Genomic DNA, 21287 nt, shown 5'->3' with positions numbered 1-21287 from the left:
CGGTCTGCAGACGCCAGGGCCGGGGGAGGGGCGCGGGCCAGGCGGGGCGGCTCGGGCCGAGGGCGGGGCCTCGCCGGGCGACTCCACGCGCGCTCGGCGCGGGTCGCCATGGCAACGCGCGCCCGCTGCTAGGCGACCGGGGCGCCGTAGTAAACCGGGGGCGGGCGTGTTCCTCACCCAGGGAGGGGGGCGAGGGGAGCCTGCGGGGACGCGGCCGCGGAGAGGGGGCGGCGGGGGCGCAGGCTGAGTGGAAAGGGAGGGGGCAGCCCAGCTCCGTGCCCGAGCACCCCAGGAGACGCGGCTCCCCTTAGGCCCCAGGGCTCGGTCACCCGCGCGTGAGCGATTGCCCCACAGGATGCGCCGATGTGGCTGCCCCTCTGATTCACTGCAGCTGCTCAGGGCTAGGAAGAAAAGGCGGCTTCCTCTCCTGGAAATGACTGCATTAGCAAAAGCCCTCTAACAATTCCACTAACAACGGAAAGGGAAAGGCGCGAGAGGAGAGGCCCCAAAGTGCTTTTCTTCAGGGCTGTCCAGCTGAACAGAAGTCGAAGTGTTCCCAGAACTCTGGACCCATGTTAGACAGAAAGGAGCCCTTCTGATTCTCCACGCCCCTGTTGGGGGGCCATGAGGGCGTTCAACACTGTTGCAGGGGCGCCGGCGTGAGCTCAGATGCGCTTGAGCATCTGCCTTGGGCTCAGGGCGTGATCCCAGGGTCTGGGATGGAGTCCCACATCGGGCTCCCCACAGGGAGCTGCTTCTCCCTCTGCCTGTGTTTCTGCCTCTCTCTCTGTGTTTCTCATGAATAAATAAATAAAATCTTAAAAAAAAAAAAAAAAACACTGCTGCAGAGGAGCTTAACCTGAAACCGAGAGATCCCACAGCTAAGTGTCCTAATGTTAATATTTTGGACACTCAGCATGGGCATTTTGGTGGCATTGTTCTGCCCTTCCAGGCCTGGCAGGAAAACCAAAATGTCCTGTATGAAGACCTTATCTTCATCAGTGAGTGAGACAAACATGAGGCACTGAAGCAAAAATTGTGGAGCTGGGAAATCCCGAATGGGTTGGGGATATGTCATCCCAAAGGGTTCTAATCAGTAGGGAATCACGGAGCTTGGGAAAGGACATGGCATTTTCAATCGGTCACTGGCTTTTAAGCAATCTGTTTTGTACCCTGGTCTCTGTGAACCAAAGATAATACTTGTTCATGAGATCATTGCTGTTTTCTGGGCTTTGCTCATCAAAAAGCAGGAATGTTTCCACAGGTGGGAGGAAATGTATTGGCAAAGGATCTGTTCGATGCACATCTGTGTAGAAAGGCACAGGGTGTGTCTGTGGACCTGTGAACCTCCTCCTACCTTCTCACTGCTCCTATGTGTGTGAATCAGGAGGATTCGTGTGTCCTTTGACAATAGAAGACTGGACACTTTTCTCTATTCATATCTTCTCTTCACTCATAGGCTGCTTAATTGTATGCTGAGCCTGGTTTCCATTACAAACTTCATTCATTCATTCCTGCGTGTTAGAAAGTGCTAGGTTCTGAGGATCAGCAATGAATAAGACACAGCTGCAAGCAACTCCCAAGTCAAGCCTGCCTGTCATGGGAGCTGCATGAGAAAGGCTCATGGTGGAACATGCAGAAACAAAGAACAGGGGGCATGTCGATGAGAGCCCGAGACAGCAGAAACATTCACATTCCACTCCAGGTTTTTGACTGCTGAGTAACAGAAAGGAATTAGTTAATGAGGCATGGGTCAGAAATCCGACTCCTGGGCAAAGGAGGGAGATACTACTGCCCCATAGGGGTGGGAGGGTGAGAGGCAGCAAATGAACCTATTTTGGGAGATGGCACTATTGATGATGGGGAAAAAACAAACCCCTAGATCATTTAACCCCAGGCTTTGCCATTAGGCGAGTGATATGCTTTGCAATCTGCTCTGGCTCAGCTTTCTTACCCATTGCTTTAATCACCTCTAATCTACAGTGTATTCTCAAAACAATAAATTGGATTCCTGTTTACGAAGTTTATGTGGGTGTCTCAAGACCATTGTTTCTCTCTGTGTGTACTTAGTAAATATGGTTTCTACAGTGCGGGGGTACAGTCACTGAGGGCCTAGCAAGTATAGGTTAGTCCCAAACCTTGGCTTTGTGATGTCATAAGTGCTGAGTCACGTATAGGTCCCCGCGGGGATCTTCCTGACATGGTAACAGTCCAACATACCAAAGTTAAATACTGTTTTGAAATATGGAATCTTCGTGTCTGTCCTGAGTCATGAGCTTTCTGAGCCCAAGCTAATTATACTCATGTTGCATTGACGAGCAATTACTTTTTCTGTTGAAGAGAGGAAGGAGAAGAAAAAAATATTTAACATGCCTAAATTATAATGAAAGGAAGTGAGTGGGATGCCAGGCAGAGAAACTCATGTTTCGTCAAAAAAAGGAAATTAGACATTGTGGCACAGAGTCCATGGGGAGGGGACACGTCCTCAAGATAGATCACAGCTAAGTAGTCCACCAGCCACAGCCCAGGCATCCAGAACGCATGGCCTCCTAAGAGATAGATTCAAGCTTTGGGGAGGCCTAAAATAATATAACTTTGGAGGCTCTCTTTAAGGAAAATAATACAAAGGGATGAGTATGTGCAGGTCTTCTTGGAAGGGGTCCGAGTCATTGAGAGACTGAAGTGACACTAGCTTGCTTTACTTTCAGTCTACCTCCAGGCCCCCTCACATAACCTCAAGACTCTGCCACTCACATCCCCTTTTCCCTGGAGAAGGCGAATTTCAACCTACTAAGACACAGGGGTGTGGTTTATGAGCAGAGGCAATAAAAACCAAAGACATCACACTGTGCCAAACGGTGACTCAAGCGGGATATGAGAAGTGTCTGTAAGTATTTGAGGGGTGTAAGCGCGGAGAAGGGAAAAGAATTGTTCACTATTGTGGGGTGGAAAGGGAATGAGGATAACAATTCAATAAAGAAAAATGTGCACCAAACTCCTCAGGAAGCATTGGCTAACTCTATTTTCTGATATCATAGAGTTGCATTTCCCAGGGGAAGTATTTGAGGTTCTCTGAGTCACTGAAAGCTGGAACTGGCCACAAAAAAATGTGCTACAGGAAATAATCCTACAAGATGTCCTCGAGGGAGCGGCTAGATGCTCCCAGAGTTCATTCCAAGCCCTGAATTCCCTACGGATGACACAAGGCATTCTATAGATGTGGGAGTGGGGAAGAAGCCAAAGGAAGAAAAAAAAAAAAAAAGCCATCCCACAGGGAGGAGCCGCCACCTACACCCACATTTGCTGACTCCTGGGGGCAGCCTGTGACCAGAGAGAGAAAAATATAAGGAGAGAGCGCCACCCAGCGTCGGGACAAAAGCTGTATAGTCAGTCAAGTGACAGCCAAGTCAAATGTGAAAAGTGACCACAAAATCCTTCTCCCTTCTCCCAAAGGAGGGGGAGCTTTGTCACGATGAATAAAGAGAGTCGTTGGGGTGATATAGGAGTCACACCCGTGACTGTGCATAAGCACACGTGCATCAAATGTGCTGTTACATCAGCCTTAGAAGAGGACGAGACCCCTAGATCTTGTAGGGAGCAAGATCCAGAGGAGACTCATCTGGCTAGAATGTGGGCTCATTCACTCGGAGGGGAGCCTGCCTTTGATTCCACCAACTAACTGCACAAATGCAGAATGGGAAAACCATGACTTGGTTGGTGGTAAGTCTGGGAGAGGTGGGGGAGGACCGGGCCGAATGTGAGGGTTTCATTAAACGTAAGCCCCAAATGAGTCAAACAGCGGGTGTTCCTTGATGGCACTTTAATTTCTAAAACGAAAGAGTCCTGGGCCTCACCCCTACTGTGAAATCTCAGGACAAGGGCCCGGGAATCTGAATACTGTGCTCGGTCAGATCTGAGAACTGATCTGCTGCTCCAGTAAAGGAGTGGCCTTTCAGGACTTTATGATTGAGACAAGTATCATGAAACATGGGAAGATATCACAAGAGGGTTACAGTATGGAAGGACGGAGAGGAGGAAACTGTTCTTTGGGAGAAAAGAGACATTTTCAGAGAAGGAGTGACTTTTACACTAATCTTGATGAGAGGCAGATCGCCAGATAAAAAGGAGACTGAAGACATTCCAGAAAGAAGGAAGAGCATCTGCAAAGGCACAGAGGACAAAAACCCATGGCGGGTATTCAGAGAATCAAAAGAAGCTGCAGAATGTGTTTCAGTCTTGTCATCCCGGTTAATCGGTACGATTTTTGAGGACATAAGAACAGCTTGTACTTCTAGGTGACTGGCAGCAAGAAGATATGTCCCTTATTCATTTGTCAGATTACTTTTTTTTTTTTTTGAGTTTTAGAAACAAACATTTTTATTCCTCTGCCTGAAGATTGGGAGAGAAATGGCAGATAAAATCTAGCATTGCTGACCCTGGAGATCATTTCTTTCCAGTTCTTTTTTTTGGAGGGGGGCGGAGATTTTATTTATTCATGAGAGACACAGAGTTCTCTCCAGTTCTAGTCCATCTGCATCCTCGCCCCCAACCCCACCCAACACTCTCTGACTGTCTCAGTATCCCATTGGATTCCATTGGAGGGATGTTGTTAATAACCCCTACTAACGATGTTAACTGGATGGTGAAGATCACCCGTGACACAAGGAAGCTGTTTCATACCCATGGCTTTCCGAAACCCTGACATTGCAGATAACAGAGCTTATTAAAAGGATGGAAAACCCTACACAAAGGAATGGGAACTTTTGTAGTAATGGCGCCCCTGTAATAGTTTCTGTATCTGCCTTCAAATCAACCCCAAGCCCTTCCCACCCGCTTCCTAGGGAATGGCAGTTAGGTGGAAACTGAATCTTAACTTTTTAAAGAAACTTCCTTCGGTGAATGCAGGTCCTTGCTGCTTTTGCTTAATCCCAGATCCCCACTGGCAAGCTCTCCTGTGTAATCTTCCAGAACAGCTGGGCCATGATTGCATCGTCAATTATTAAATGCCCAAGTTCCCTGCAAGGCAGCATTTAATCATGAGACACTCCAAAAAAATAGGTGATAGAAGAGGAGGGATCGGAAGGGAGGGTGGGAAGGCAGTCTCATTCTGTCAACATTAAACCAAAGGGATTTGGGGCGGCGCAGATGACATCCTACGATCCTTCCAGACAAGCTGCAAGACGCTGACCATGGCCAAGGTAACCAGCTTCCCCTTCTCATTGTTCAGAACACACGTTCCATAGCTATTTTGCACCTGATTAAGAGTTGTGACTGTCTCATCAATTTGTCATCTATGTTAATTCTGAGTTTTTCTGTTAACCTATGTTGATGGGAGAATTAGTGACATTTTGGCACCTATGCATTCATTTCCTATTGATCTGAGCCAGAGTGTCTGGGAAGCCACTCTCTGTCCCTTTTCTAGAGAGTAAAGAGTCACTTTGGCATTGGGCTTGTCAGCATATGCAAAGATACAACATTTCTTATAGCTGCTGCTGCTTCATGATCACCTTAAAGAGATCATTGCAAAATTAGACTTGATCTTCCAATTCAAGAGGTTATCTGGATCCCAGAGAGAAAGGGCACGTTTAGGGAGAAATAAAACATGATGAAGCGCAAGGCACTATAAGTGTTGAAAAGGCTCTTGAATTAATTCCCATTCAATTGTCAAGATAATTCTTGAATAAGGCTCCCTGTGTCCTTGGTTGGACATTTCTTCTGGAAGCAGCCTCTTTGATCTTTATTTCAAGCTTTTTTTCATCCTTTGTTTCTCAGATCACTTCTTCCTTAAATTGGTTATCACTTTGGTGCCACAAAGTGGTTGTACTGTGGTCCAGGGTTCATTATTCTTATCTGTGAATAATCTGCAGACCAATTTACAAATATGTGTAACTTGAAACAAATTGAGGGTAGAGTAAAAATCTGATGTGATAGTAGACAAATTTCTAAGCCATGTTAGATTGAAAAGGAAGTTGTTTAAAATGTAGAATTGCCTAAATCGTTAGGTCAGTCTTGATACAGAATGATTAATGATGCTTTATCTGGAAGTCCATTTCCTGTTCAAGCAATAGATAGAAAAAAAATTAGAAAGAATAACTTACAGTAATGGAACCGTGGCTAAAACCAATAGGATTTTCACAGTTAAAAGCAAGATAGAAACATTCTTTGGGGGTGGGGGAACAGGGGCAACGTGTGACTTCCATACGGGCTAATAGGAGATCTTTCTTCCCTCCAGATGCTAAGGTTTTCTTTACCAAGGCCACCTAGGTCCTGCACAGACCGACAATTCTTGGTGGATTTAATTTGTTGAGTGCTTTTTAAAAATCATATTAGCAGATTGCTTTCCCAAAGTTGTTTTATCATGTGTCTTATATATTGATTTTTACATGCATATGAACTTTGTATATTTCTTTTTGCCATAAATAATCTGCACTTTGTCTGTGGTATGCACTGTTTCAGTCCTGGAAATTCCGAAAAACAAACTGTTATATTTCTAAGATAAAGTTCCCTGTTAAATGCAGACAATGTTAAGCTGAAGATTATGAGGCAGATTTATGGGCCTGTCCCATTTAGCTATGGTTTTATTTACGTTTCTTAAGCTAAGCAGATTTAGGTCTGATTAATTCTGATATGAGAGATCCCCAGAAAGCTCAAGATGGTTTACTTTAAGAAGCATCTGTCAGCAACTAAATATGGGCTTCTTTTTTCCCTTCAGTGTGTATTAATATAACAGTATAAACTGCTCCATTACACAAAGTGCAAGCCCTGTCAGATTACTTGATTTTTCTAAAGTTCCATCTGGCTCCAAGTCACCACTCACCAAGGTCGAAACATCTAACAGTGGTCATTTTTCAACTGGCTTTCCTCTTCTCTTAGGCTAAAATGATAGGGGGGTCAGAGACTCCAGCCAGAGCCATGGGGCCACAGATCTTTCTGCTGCCACACACTGTATCCTCTGGGAGCCAGGCATCACTGTGACATCAAGCCGTGGAGATGCCCCTCTAAGTGCCTCTTTATTGACCAAGGGCACCCTCCCTGGGGGGCTCCATGACCATGACACTGGGTTTCCAGTCTCCTGGACGCCATGTAGCCACCTCCTCTTTGAGATTCAGTCATCTCTGTGGCTGTGTATGAAACCTCAACCCACATCACAACCTCTCTCAGAACCTATAGCCTCACCACCTCTCCAGGGGTTTCAGCCACCCCACAGCCCAGTTGGTCCACTACCTTCTTCAATCCTGACAGCCCTAATCCTTGCTGCTCCCTACCTGGGGTGACCCAGCTTAACTTTGGTTGATAGGCCACATCCTCCTTTACTCTTCTCTCAGAGGACTCCGTAATACAGAGGAGAGGGCACCCCAAACTTCCGTTGTTACGATTAAAAAGTACCTCAGCAAGTCAGTGCTACTACCTCTCATTGAGACAAAGCCAAAAATAATTATCAGTAAGCGCATTAGAGTGGCCCCAATTCCTTCCCTCAACTTGATAGACACTAGCTCAGTGGTTTAATCACATTCTGACTTAGGCTATTTTCTGATACTTATTCAGATCACCCTCAATAAGCATTTTAGTATAATGAGGTCCAGCTTAAATAAACACTATGGTGCCTACTCCAGGCCATTCCTGAAGCTAAGCCTCCACGGGACTCCTTGGAGAAAGTTCCGGAGATATAGGCCCATCGCGGTGGAGGAGCGTGGCTTGTGCTCAGGGAGCCGCAGGGAAGGATTTCCAGCCCTCCAAGGAGGCTCTGAAATCAAGCTCTCTGTTTGTCTTACAGATGGAGTTCTCGAAGGGCTCCTCTGGCCAACGGACACTCCTATCTGCCATCCTCAACATGCTATCACTCAGCCTCTCCACAACATCCCTGCTCAGCAACTCCTGGTTTGTGGGCACACAGAAGGTGCCCAAGCCCGTGTGCGGAAAAGGTCTGGCAACCGAGTGCTTTGACGTGCCGGTGCCCTTGGATGGGAGCAGCACCGACGCATCATCCCAGGAGGTGGTGCAATACAGCTGGGAGGCTGGGGATGACCGCTTCTCCTTCCATGCCTTCTGGAGCGGCATGTGGCTATCCTGTGAGGAAATTGTGGAAGAACCAGGTGGGTTCCTCAGCCCAGATGCCTGATTTATTTCCCCAGAGGACCTAACAGGGACAAGAACCAGTGGGAAGGCTCGGCATCTCCCACCTCTGTATCCCATCCCTTCGGCCTAGGACTCCCAGTAAATAAGACCAACAGTCCACCTGCTTTGCCCCTCCTGACCGTCTAGTAGACATGCTGCTTTTTAAATAGCACTGTCCTTAGGTGGTTTTATTTAGACTTGTAACATCATGAGAATTCCCACTCTGGTGTCTTTGGAGACCAAATGAGGAGAGATGATTCTTACAGGAAAAGCCCTGGCTCTGCCCAGCTGCGACCTTATATGAGCAGCATCCTCTCTACAGACCTTGATTTTTTTGTCAGTGAGATGGAAGGATCAGAGTAGATCACCTGTAAAGCCCCTTCCTCCCTCATCCCACCCAAAGGATTTTCTTGTTCTAAGTATCACCATTATATTTCCAGCATAGGGGAACCGAAGCCCCAGGAAGGTAACTAGATCAAGTAAAGACACGCTTGACCTCTCAGGTCTCCTGCAGCTCAATGCCTTACTGACAAAGCGGGTGCTGTGTCACTGTGCCTTCCTTAACTTGCATTTCTCGGGTTTTTAGCCTAAGGACACCCTCTCCTCCTTGCTCCAAGCATTCAGAGGTCACCAGGTAGTGAAGTTTTCCTGAAGCCCAGAATTGAGTACAATTAGCCTATTTCTCCCTACTTGAGCTAAGGGAAAAAAGAGATGAAGAGGAATATAAATTGTGTGTGTGTGTGTGTGTGTGTGTGTGTGTGGTGTGTGTATTTCTATGTGTTAATAATGTGCCATTTAATGCAGCTCCCACCTCAGTCCTAGAGACAATTGAGAGCCATTCAGACCAGTGGTAGGTGGCAGCAAAAGGTGTTGGTTAACATTAGGACTGTTAACCTTCCTGACATGAGAAATGGGAACATTTCCCTGCAGAAGCCCTCTCGGGGTAATGTCCTCTTCCTCACTGTCAGGAACCAGGGACAGAGAAATTAATCCTGAGTGATTCTTGCCTATGTCATCCATCCATCCATCCACGATGCATTCTTTCCTGCTTTCAAAGAGAGATGTCTGGTCTGAGCCACTGAAACGGTGCCAGGTGTGGGACTGGGGAAGTTTTCATCCCTCCCTGAGGTTATACCTTGACTGTGTTTCAGGGGAGAGGTGCCGAACTTTCAATGAACTCACACCACCAACCGAGAGAGGTGAGAAAGGACTACTGGAGTTTGCCACGTTGCAAGGCCCATGTCACCCCACTCTCCGATTTGGAGGGAAGCAGTTGATGGAGAAGGCTTTCCTCCCCCACCCTCCCTTGGGGCTTGTGGCAAGTATGTGGGTTTGATAACAAATTTAGTTGCCATTGAATTGGGCCCCTCTGGCCCAACAGTGCTCTATATTGTACTGTCCTCTCTTTTTCTCTTCTTCTGAGTCCCAGGGGTGACACATTCCTTCCAGAGCCAGTTCTCATTCATATGCAGGAATGCAAAAGAAAAAAAAAAGAGGAACAGCAGGAACATATAAAGTTCCCAAATAGGGATCCCTGGGTGGTGCAGCGGTTTGGCGCCTGCCTTTGGCCCGGGGCGTGATCCTGGAGACCTGGGATCGAATCCCACGTCAGGCTCCCTGCATGGAGCCTGCTTCTCCCTCTGCCTGTGTCTCTGCCTCTCTGCCTCTCTGCCTCTCTGTGTGACTATCATGAATAAATAAATAAAATCTTTAAAAAAAAATAAAAATAAAGTTCCCAAATAGAAAAAAAAAAACACACACCAACAGCTCTAACCTCCTCATGTTGCCAAGTAACCATGTTGAAAAGCTTAGAAAACTTTTTTTCTCATATATCTTTTAAATAAAATATATATACATTTTAACAGAGGGAGTGATAAAAGGAAAGGGAGAAACAGAAGTGACTGCTCTAATATTCAATCAGGAAAAAAGAGAGCAAAAATGACCCACAGCAAAGTCATGCCCCTGCAAGATTTTTTTTAAGATTTTTTTTTTTTAATCCATGAGAGACACAGAGAGAGAGAGAGGCAGAGACATAGGCAGAGGTTGGAAGCAGGATCCCCAGGAGCCCGATGCAGGACTCGATCCCAGGACCTTGAGGCAAAGGCAGATGCTCAACCACTGAGCCACCCAGGCGCCCCAAGATTTTGTGACAATTAGAAGATTTCCTCTCAAATCTCCTCACCTATTTCCAGTCAGTCAAGTTTCCTTGATTCTCTATCAGGTACTGAGCAGAGCAGAGAGCCCTGGGGGTGACAGCAAAAGACCCACATTAGGGAAAGCTCCCCTCTGGTGCCAGCTCTGTCCCATTCTCCTCTTCTCTGACTCTGCAAGGCTTTCCCTTCTGACAGGCACTGGTTGCTCAGTGTTCAGTCATCCAACTGTCAGGGTGAGGGCTCTTCTTCCTCTGGTTTCTGACAGAGATCCTATGGTTATCACTGGGAGCCCAGTTCTTCTCCATCGGACTTGAATTCGTCAGCTTCCTCCTGCTGCTAATGGACCTGCTGTTCACTGGGAACCTGGGCTACGGGCTCAAGCTGAGTGCCTTCGCGGCAATTTCCTCTGTCTTGTCAGGTGGGTACCTCCCAGACAGGAGAGAGTGGGTGCCTCATCACCTTTGAGGCACCTCTGCTAGGCTCGTGTGTCTATCGGGAGGGCAGGAAGGAGGAGGCAAGATAAGGAACGGATGGAGGAGACATGTTGCAGGTACATCGGAGTTGGAATGAAATTTTATATTAGATCATTATGTACTTGGCAAAATGATTTCTCTATAGGTTCATCTTATTTGCAAGGTTTCTCAGTAGGTGAAATACAGTTTGGTTTACTTTTTTCCATTGTACATACTCAGAGCTTTTCAAGATTCCATGGGATCAAGTAAGAGTAAGAGATGCAGATATAAAGATAGATCAAAAATAAATCTCATATTGAGGGCATGGGTGGGAAGAAGTCAAAAGGCCCTAAGTGCAGCATTGACTCAGAAACTTTCCCCTTAGCTCTCCACCTAAAGCCTGGGGCAACCTACTGCAAGGCTATGCATTCAAGGAGAAGCCCCCTTTGCAGATTAGTCTCCCTGGACGTGTGGTGGCAGATGGGAAACAGAGCATCTCAACATAGGCTGTACCCGATGCAAAATGAGGAAAGTTGCTCCAAACTCACATTCCCTAGAGAGGGCAATGCCAGTGTCTGAGGGGGCTGCCTTCCTGTTCCCTCTGTAGGCCTTCTGGGGATGGTGGCCCATATGACGTATTCACAAGTCTTCCAGGCAACTGCCAACTTGGGTCCAGAAGACTGGAGGCCACATGCTTGGAATTATGGCTGGGCCTTCTAGTAAGTGCTCACCATCTCCTGAACCTTCTAGCCCCTCCCCAGCCACCCTGCATTAGATGTTCTGCCCTTGACTAGATGCTTGCTCAGTGTCCTTCTGTCTTCTCTTCGTCGCTCAGCCCAGGAATCTGTCGACCCAATGGCTGGCCCATCAGGCCACACCTGTTCTTTCCCCACCTCCTGTGGAGGTACAGAGAAGATCCTTCTGGCTGGTTTTGTCCAGTCTTTCCAAACCTACAACTGTAGTAGCTGCTCCCTCACCTGAAATATATCTTGCCATGGGAAATAAGACTGATTCTGGGTGGCTTGTGCAAGTGATGCTCTGTATTCTATACATTTTATGGTTCAAGGTATTGGAGGACAGAGAAACGAAGAATTAGCCTTGAGATTTGAATTCCGTTCCCTGTGAATGGCTGACTCTTCTATAATGAAGAGTAACTTCTTCCTACTTCCATTCTTACTCCACCAAACTGTGTGAGAAAAAACCACCCCTCCCCACCAGTCATTCTCTAACCCTGAAAGAATGAAGGAAGCAATTACTTTCGGTTTCTCTTAAAAAGAGAGAAGCAGCAACCATGAGAAAATAAACATATCCGAAGCAAATATCCCCTTTGTCTCAGAGTTCCTCACTCTCTCCCTTGAGGAACACATTCTATTCACGGTGCCAGCTTGGACCTGCACTGCTGTCTGGAGCAAGTGCTAAGTACTTTAACAGTGCTGAGAAGACAATGCCTCCAGCTCGAGTTTCCAAGCTAACGGAGGCAATATGGACGACTACCCATGTCTGTCATGAGATCCTATCCCCTTTTCTCATGATAGAATATGTGCTGTTTGATTCAGGCGTCTCTGGGCTATTTACCAGCCGCCAGAACTTATTTTCCAGACCCATCGTTCTGCACCTTTCGTTCGCTGTTCTTGGCATTACACCTGCAGAGCTCAGACTATCGCACACTCATCAGAAGCATCCCCAGCCCGGTCTGCTCAGGCTGTCAGAGGCGGCACACAGGAACGTGCAGTGCCAGCGTGTGGCCTGGCTTTACCCATCACTTGACCTCATGAAATTCCTCACTAACCTTACACAACTTCCTGTTTCCTGGGCTTCCCAGAATCGTGGTGAGAGATTTAGGGGTTGACTTTCCAAGTTTTTAGGAATGTGTCTGATAGAGTTCCCTGGTGTTTTTGTTTTTTTTTTTTTTTGTTTTGTTTTTTGTTGAATCCATCCAGCTTCTCTTAAATCTCCAGCTTCTCTTCCAGCCATTCTAAACTTCCTCAAGCCAAGAACCACACTGTTTTCGTAATAGGCAAATTCCACCAGTACAACATATAATACCTCCAGATTTGTAGTGAATGTTGCCTGCAAGATAGAGGCTCAACTTTGTGGCCCCTAAGACCAACTCAAAACAAAAGAAGATGGAAGAGGAATGTTCACTCCCAGTGTCTGATCTGAGAGAAGGAAAATCTTGGGCAGGGTGTGTGTGTGTGTGTGTGTCAGGTAGGTGTGGAGTGCTGCACTGCGCTACTCTATACGACTGAGCTATAGGTCTATGAATCTTGGGGGATTACAAGGATAACCACAGCTTGGGAAACCATAGTCCAGAAAACTGTGTGCGTGTGTGTGCCTGAACAAGCACATCAGGAATAAAAGAGCACAGTGCTGATAGCTAAGCAATCCAGTGAAAATGAATCTGTTAAACTCCTAGTCAGACTTGTAATACTACAAGAGTCATTCTCTTTGATTAGAAAATATTCAGAACATATCCTACTAAGGCAGACCAAATTCAGGCCTCTTAAGCACAGCTCTTTACCTGCAACATGGTAGAAGGGAACACACTCAGGTCCCTGAATCCGTAAGGGGCATCAGCCTAGTTTATTGGTTTACTAGTGAGGGATTGTGGTGTTTTTCTCTCAGACCTATAAGTAGGTCAGATTCTGACTGTCCAGTGTTTTTGTTCTTCCCTAGTGTGGCCTGGGTTTCCTTCACCTGCTGCATGGCATCAGCAGTCACCACCTTCAACACATACACCAAGCTGGTGCTGGAGTTCAAGTGTAAGCACAGTAAGAGCTTCAAAGGAAAGCTGAGCTTCCTGCCGCACCACCACCAGTGTTCCCTTCAGCATCTGTCATGCGCGGCCCACACGGGGGTTACTTTGACCAGCTACCACCAGTACCACAATCAGCCCATCCGCTCTGTCTCTGAAGGAGTTGACTTCTACTCAGAGCTACACCGCAAGGGATTTCAACAAGGACTTAGCCGGGGGCTAAAGGAAGAGGTGGCAGGGTCATCTGTAGAGGAAGAATCGTGTTAGCAGTAGTCGGGTTTAGAGGGCAGGCTGAACCCAATCTTACATGTTCACTTGTTATCAACATGTACTGAAGCCAAAGTCTGTGTCTTGAGCATGGTTTTCACAGGGTAAGAGCAAGCGTCTCTGAAAATACAAGTCCAAAGGGGTGCGTGCCCAGAGGCCACCATTCCCTCTTCCTTCCCAGCTCTTTTCTTCTTTTCCCTTCCTGTGTCCCATCTCACCACCCCCCTATCTCCTGCGTTCAGAATCACCTCTTCTCTACTGGTTGCTTGTTATGTGCCAAGTTCTGGGCTAAACAATGGAGACAAAGAGAAGTAAAATCGAGTTCCTGCCTTCTAGGGGCTTATCAGTCTGGTCCTCTATCTGGGGTTTGGAGAAATGCAGGTGGACAACTTAATAGTCATCCATTGTGGCTCAACCTTCCATGGTGTGCTTTAATTTTCCTAGAAGTCACAGAATGGAAAGCGAAGGCCCTCCTGGGAGCTTGGACATGCAGGACAGATGTCCTCCACACTGCCTATTACAGTGTCCCACAGACTACATACCCAGTGAGAACTTAAGTATTAACCTAGAAGCTACCAGGAGACTATTAAACACAAGAAGCCTCCCATAGCATGCAGGGACAGGTCCACTTCCAGAAATGGTCCACTGAAGTTATTTAGATGGAATTTATGGTAAAGGACACTTCCCCAATGAACAAGGCCATGGCATATCTCCTCTCTGGATCCCCAACGCATCCATCCACTTGCCCTTCCTCTTTCCCATAAGAGAAAACCATCATGATGGCCAAGAAGAATGAGAATGACACACAAATGTGTTTCCTATATATAGTATTTATTCTGCAACAATTCACATTTTAAATAGTGCTTCCTGACAATATACCAGCTGGCTCTTCTGTAATCTGGGCAATAAAAGTAGTAGTTCACATTCAAAAGGGGTTGATATCAGCATACCACACTGGAAAGTGGAGTAGAGACCATCTAGGGGAGGGGAAGATGCTGTCTAGGGTGGATAGAGCAGTCACATTGGCCTTGCTGGAGTGGGGGTAAGAAAGGCGCTCTTCCTATCTTAGATGTCTGGTAGAGTGGGTGCCTACAAGGAGAAGGAAGTGTAGGGACACGTGACAGACTAGCACCCACACTGCTCGGATGAGTTTCGGTCCTCAGCCACCATTTCAACCCTCTGCCCTGGCTGCAGGAGGGAAGAGAAGCCCAGAGCCTGTCCCATGTCTAGCAAAAAGGGATTCAAAACAAACTATGTGAAGTTAGTTTGTTAACACACCATGAAGAATTTAGTGACTGACATTCTTCTAGCTTCATCTTATTTCTGGGACTCATCCAGCATAAACACAATCTTCTACCCAAAAGGATCCCCCCCAACTCAGACCAGGTCCTCAGTCAATGACTTTGAATTTTATTCCTCTACCTAAAGTGGCTTTCCCAGAAATCCTCAACATGGGGAAGAAGGAAGATTAGGTGTAGATGGCTCAGCCCAGGCCACAGGAGCACAAGTCAAGTTTTAGCTATTCAGTCGACTAAAAATTAGTCCTTGGAATCCTCTACTGGGCCAAACAAGATCCCAGACTCTTCTACCCAAGAGATTCAGACTCTAGAAGTGAATCTAGAATCATCCCCATCCTCTCGGGTCTCCTCTAATTGTTGCCCCAAGTTTACAAAAGCTAGACCCACACAAGCTTCTCAAAGTGTTGAAACCAAATTTGCTTTCAGGGGCTTGAGGCCAGGGGATGTCCCGAAACCTGGCAGGCCAATCTGCTGTTTGCTACCACTGTTCTGTTATGTTATAATGCCTACCACTGGGCAAGTAATACATATCCCTTCAAATCTGGGATCCCTAAATTTCTATATTCCCTAAATTTTTCTGGACTCCCTCTATTAATACAAGCTAAAAAGATACTGGCCCAAGTAAAGACAAAACCTGAGTTGTACTCGGGTATGATCAAAATTATTCAAGAAGAAAAGCAGTTCTCTACTGGCTAACATGGCATTTTCTGCTATATAAACAATGACCCAGAAGTTTAGGAGGGAACTTAATGGAAGTAAAATATTTATGGAAGAAGGCAGAAGTAAGCAGTGGAGGTAATTCTAAAGAACTTAACCAATGATAAAAGTTACAGTACTTACACGTAGGAATTTTCTCAAAATATAGCACTTCAAAGGTTCTACAAGGAAGGAGATGTTGCAGGCAAAGTGGTTGCATACGGGACTCAAGGAGCAAGAATAAAAATCCAGAAACCACTCTGCTCTCGTGCAAGCAAAGCAAAAATATCTCTGAATAAAATAGAGCAAATGGGAGGCAGTACAGAGGATGGCCAATAAAAGATAGCTAGGAAATCAAAGTGGCAATGAGGCAGGGATAAGGCTACCTGCCTGAATCGTCCCCAACTTCACAGACATAAGGACAGCACACACACAAGCATTTCCGAAGTTACTGCAGGGAAAAGGTCATGACGGTAGACCAATCAAAACCACATAATAATGGGGACCTTGTTAGAGGGTGGTCATAAACTATGCTTCTCTAGCTCCCCTTCTGACAGGAATGTGGTGGTCGTTATGGTCAAGTGTGTAGAGTTGGAAAGTTCGTGAGGAGGGAGGCTCCCACTGTCTGTCTGTCTCCCTGCTGCCTGGCTGGGGAAAAAGCTAAGGTACAGGTAGTGAGAGAACACAGAGGGAAAGGACAAATGGCCCTGAACATCAGAGGCAGGGCACCCGGAAGTTTCAAGACGACCAAACCAACCAGATGTATTTCAGGAGGACAAGAAATGGGCAGGGGACGGGGCAGGGGGTGGTGGTGTTCAGGTCCCCTGGAGCTTAGAACATCTGGAAAATGTCATCACAATACCAATACATACACACACATGTGGCATAACGCAAAACAAAATGTTCCAGGGAAGACCTTCACCAGAATTCCCCAGTAAGAGTTTATAAATTAGACATACAAAAAATAAAACATAATATTCACATTTCCAAACTATCCATGGAGTGCCCAGAGGGGTTTATGCAGGGACTGAAAAGGTAGGTCAGATACCCCAGCCAAATGGATCGTGCTGTCATCAAAGAACTCCCAATGTGCCCTCCAAAGTGTTTTGCAACAATAATGCAGAGGTGGTGAAATGAGGTTGAAGTCTTCCTTCTCTCCAAAGAACTGACGTTACACTCATGGGAGAGAGACAGTACCACGCTGTTCATTTCTTCTGAAACTGAAGATTCCATCGGACTATATCTAGGGGAAAGAGTGCAAGCATCAGCAACTTTCATCTTTTTTCATGATAAAGAAACCCAAAGGTCAGGCTTTTCCTCTACTTTTCTGTCCTTTGTCTAGCCCCAATAGTTCTTAAGTCCTTCCAAAAAGATCCAGAGATTTGGTTTTTTTCCATGATAAACTTTTTTTTTTAAGATTTTTTATTTATTCATGAGAGACACAGAGAGAGAGGCAGAGACATAGGCAGAGGGAGAAGTAGGCTCCATGCAGGAAGCCCGATGTGGGACTTGATCCTGGCACTCCGGGATCATGCTCTGAACCAAAGGCAAGATGTTCAATCACTGAGACAATAAAAACCATGACCCCACATTTCCAAATATTCCCTAAGGGGGATGGTACCATTCCCAGCTAAAAACTGAGTACCACTTCTGTATGGTCAAAAAGCACCTAAGAAAATAGTGCTGTTCTTGAAGAACAACTGGCTCTTGACACTCAGGAAATCAAGAAGGCTCCTACTCCCCCTACTTTCTAGAGAACAAAACTGGAGTTGGTAGCATTTGCCCCAAACCCTTAGTAGTAATCACAGGCATCTCTCCGAAGAGATTCACCTGGTGGGGAGGATCAACAAACTTTATCCTAGAGAGGAATCTTCGCAGCTCCCCACGGCCAATTTTGGGGGTGGTGTCCTCGAGTTGGACCACCTGGCCTTCCATCAGCGCCCACCGTAGACTAAGCTTGCTGACCACCAGAGGTGCTGGATGGCCTTCGGAGCTCGGCCCTGTTGTCCTGGTAACATAAAAGGCATCTTTCCAGAGGTCGTTAATTCCAACTGAGGAAGGACAAAAACAAGAGCAATTAACAAAGACAGAAAACTTCTGTTCATGGGAAAGCGGCTTGGTTCGGCAACTAGATGCATTCCCTCATTTACTCCTTCATTAATTCATATGTGGAGTTTATTGAGCACCTACCACATGCAGGGCCCTGAGCTAGGCAAGGGGTACACAGTGGGCAATGACAGGATGCCGGCAAAGCAGCACATTCCTCTCAGTCTCTATGTAGACCTTTCCTTTTCTGAAGCAGTTTCTAAGAAAGCCCCAGATCAGAAAATAAGGATACACCAACTCAATCTGGTAGAAAAGGTAGAGCAAAACAGGCTAGAACTTCTGTCAGGACATGGTCAAAGAAGCTATCTGCCCAGCCAGTACTTAGTTTGCCTTATCCTTAAACCAGGTGGTATAATAGAAATGGTGTCAATTCCTATTACCACTATTTAATGCTCACTGAATAGTATTTTATGCTAAAATACTGAAAAACAACTCATGGAGCTTCAATCTCAGGATTCTATAGGATGACACTTCCCCCATCCCAGCCCCCCACCACACACAAAGCCAGTGGGCAGGTGTGCTTGCAAGTTCCAGATCACATGTTCTTCCCAACATATCCCAGCAAATTGAGAGCCACAAGTACTGGCTTTAACTTCAAGGCAAATGAGTTTGTACACAGAGAGAAAATCTTTGAATGGCAAGAGAACACAGAAAGAAGTCAAGGAAAAGTGGCCAGTCTGATTTTCTTCCACACATAATCCCCTCCCAGCAAGAATTACAGACTCCCTTAGGCCAGAGTGAGGCAAAAGATCTCAGGGGAGACCATCAGACAGTTCCAGACTAGGAGGTAGCAGTGGTTGAGTTTCCAGTTTTGAGTGCCTGAATTACGGGTCTCTAATATTTGATCCAAATTTTGCTATATAGTATTATTTACATATGTATATAAAGTTGAAGAATACTTCCAAAATGTTAATATAGTGGTAATGAGTGCTCAGATTCTGTGTGATTTTTCTTTTTCCTTGACTTTCCTCTTGGCAGCCATTTTTATGCAATGGGCATGTTTACTTGTACTAGTTAAAAGAAAGTCTCCATTGATCCTAAACCAACATCCTGGAGACAACATGCTACCTCCATCATATTCCTCACAGTTAATTCTAAATCCTAAGCTCCTAGAGGGTCAGGCAACTAGTCTTACTGGTTTTCTGAGAATGTGGCACAGTGCCCAACATATAGATGATGCCCAATGAATGTCTGCTGAAGGAGTGACTGCTTCTTAAGAATCCTTTGAGAACGAGGCTGCACTTGCCCTCCGCTTTCAGCCTATTCAGAGGGTTGGTTCCTCAGTCTGTGAGCCTGATGCTCCTCCCAAAGGGAGCACTCTGGCAATGGCCCTGGATACCAGGGATGCATGGGAGTGGCTCAACGGCCCCCCACTCCCACTGTTGTTTAAAGGCACATGTCCCTCCCTTGGTAAGACAATGGTATCCTCGCACACACAGCCAGCACATCTCCCTCATATGTGTACACAGCCCCATCACAGGGATTTACCTTCTGAAGCCGTCACTGTGCCTGTGGCATTGGCCAGGTCCAGAAGAATAGAAGGGAATGCTGGATGCAGGAGGTAAAGGTGGTGAAGGCTAGGTGGCCCAGTTCCTGGGATGACATCCTGACAATGACAAGCAAAAGGGTAAAACACAGTAACTCTAGATTCCCACATGTGACAGTTCAGATAAAAAGGGCAAAGGAGACCGTGGTGATAACTCATTCCTCTCAGATGCTATGACTTGACCTCAACTATAAGCTTGTGTTTGAGAGAAACTCCCATAAACGAGATATATATCAAAGAGCTCAAAACAGACTAATCACTAATTTCTTCAAACCACTAGAGCTAGAAAATGCTTTCTCCCTTATGAGAAAAAAAAAAAAAAAAAAGAACGGAAATATGCATGCCTCAAGGGCAGGCTCCCAGTCTTCTGCCTGTGGGAATATTAGAACACTGGGTCACCTCTTGAAGTAGGTGGGGCTTTGACATTTCCTTTCACTGGGTATTAAAGCCAATTGCAAGTATCAAGCTAAAATCACAAAAATATCAGTTCCTGACATAAATAGAGCCTTGACCAGACAGAAGCGAATCACTAATTATAAAACAAAAACTCCAAGGCCCAAGTGTCAGTCTCTAAAGTCCCTACAGAGGAAGCAATGCACACTAGAGCTGCTTTTACCTGAATGACCTCTGCGCAGGAATGACGTTTGGCTTTCACACACATGTGCAGCCATATAATTGTTAAAGCACAAAAATACCACATACAAGAGCTCTTCCAAACTCCTCGAGTACCACCCCTCCCCTGGGACCATCCTGGGCCCGCACTAGTGGAGGAAATGGAATCCCATGTTCTTAGCATAAGAAGTCCACAGAGTAAGGAGAAACACAGGCAGGAAGCTTGCAGCCATACTTCTAGCATGTGCCGCAAAGCACAAGAGGGCATTTTCCACATACACCCAGGACCCCAAACCTAACAGGACAGATCTCTGGTTCTGTGCACATGACAAGTAAAGAGTCAAACTCCTTCCTCACTGCCAAGGGAATGGAGCCCAAATTCCTTAGCCTGCATACCAAGGTCTTACACCATTTAACCCAAACCTGCCTTTTCCAGCCTCTTCCTACAATTATTTACCTGCCCACCCACATTTCAGGAAAGTCTGACTGTTACCTGTACTCTAGTTAACCTCTGTCAATCCTGTTTCCCCCTTCGACTGTCTAATGATCCTCTGGATCCTGTTTCCATGCATTAAAATAATTCTCGTCCTTAGATGCCCCACCTAATGCCACCTTTTATGAAAAGTTCCCTAGTTGCCCCAGACAAAATATCCCCTTCCTTTTGTGTTTCCACCTAAATCTCTTATTTGTGCATTTGTAACATGCTTTTGTTTTATGCTATTTATAGACACTTACATTTGAGAGTCACCTGCTCCAATCCCCTCATTTTATTAAATGAGAAAACCAGGAAGTTAAAATGTCAAGTAAACTGTCCATGGGCACATGTTAGGGCATGGGCCAAATTAAGACTATCATCTGGATTCTGAGTAAATCTGATCCTCAAAATGAGGGAACAGATTAGCATCTTCAATGATGGATAAGGAACATAGACTCAGAAAAGTTAGGTGGCTTGTCCAAGAGTGCAGGTTGATGAATTCAGGATTCTAAGTCCTTCTGTGCCCCCCCCCCCCCAGCATCGGGGGACCATCTGGCTTCTCTTCTAGAGCACAAGCACCGTTTCTAGTCTATCCTTATGTCCCTACAGAGAACATGGTGCCTGGCTCATAGCAGGTGCTGGTCAAGATATGTTTCATTGAACCAACTCAGGGTAGGCCTTACCAAAAACTCCCAGGCACCTATTATAGATGGTGCCCTGCCTCATCAACCCCATTAAAATACTTCAGTATAGCATTTAAGACTTTCTAAAATCTGCCTTCTGGGCATTGGACCTTCCTTCCCATAATTCCC

The 21287-nt window shown here is 46.1% G+C and overlaps 2 protein-coding genes across 3 annotated transcripts in view; one reads left to right on the top strand and one right to left on the bottom strand.

Moving 5' to 3' along the window:
* Window positions 1-3666: 3666 nt before the first annotated feature.
* GSG1 (germ cell associated 1) lies at window positions 3667-14023 on the top strand. Its single transcript, XM_055336785.1, has 6 exons — window positions 3667-3720; window positions 7775-8093; window positions 9267-9437; window positions 10534-10686; window positions 11328-11439; window positions 13397-14023. The coding sequence occupies exons 1-6, from the start codon at window positions 3688-3690 to the stop codon at window positions 13740-13742; spliced, it is 1134 nt and encodes a 377-aa protein (XP_055192760.1). The 5' UTR covers window positions 3667-3687; the 3' UTR covers window positions 13743-14023.
* Window positions 14024-14552: 529 nt separating this feature from the next.
* The window catches only part of FAM234B (family with sequence similarity 234 member B), a 34232-nt gene continuing 27497 nt past the window's right edge, over window positions 14553-21287 (bottom strand). The window contains exons 11-13 of one of the 2 annotated variants that reach the window (XR_008665955.1): window positions 19331-19448; window positions 17567-17744; window positions 14553-16979 (exon numbers count right to left, since the gene is read on the bottom strand). Coding sequence is in view for 1 of the 2 variants with exons in the window: in XM_055336775.1 (XP_055192750.1) it covers window positions 16974-16979; window positions 17567-17787; window positions 19331-19448 (345 nt within the window). In the remaining variant the exon portion in view is untranslated. Of the gene's footprint in view, window positions 16980-17566; window positions 17788-19330; window positions 19449-21287 lie in introns of both variants that reach the window. The other variant, XM_055336775.1, reaches the window with a different exon arrangement.

The sequence above is a fragment of the Nyctereutes procyonoides genome, unplaced genomic scaffold (genome assembly GCF_905146905.1).
Source record: "Nyctereutes procyonoides isolate TBG_1078 unplaced genomic scaffold, NYPRO_anot_genome, whole genome shotgun sequence".
In the NCBI taxonomy this organism is placed as follows: domain Eukaryota; kingdom Metazoa; phylum Chordata; class Mammalia; order Carnivora; family Canidae; genus Nyctereutes; species Nyctereutes procyonoides.
This window is presented reverse-complemented; position numbering and strand designations above follow the sequence as displayed.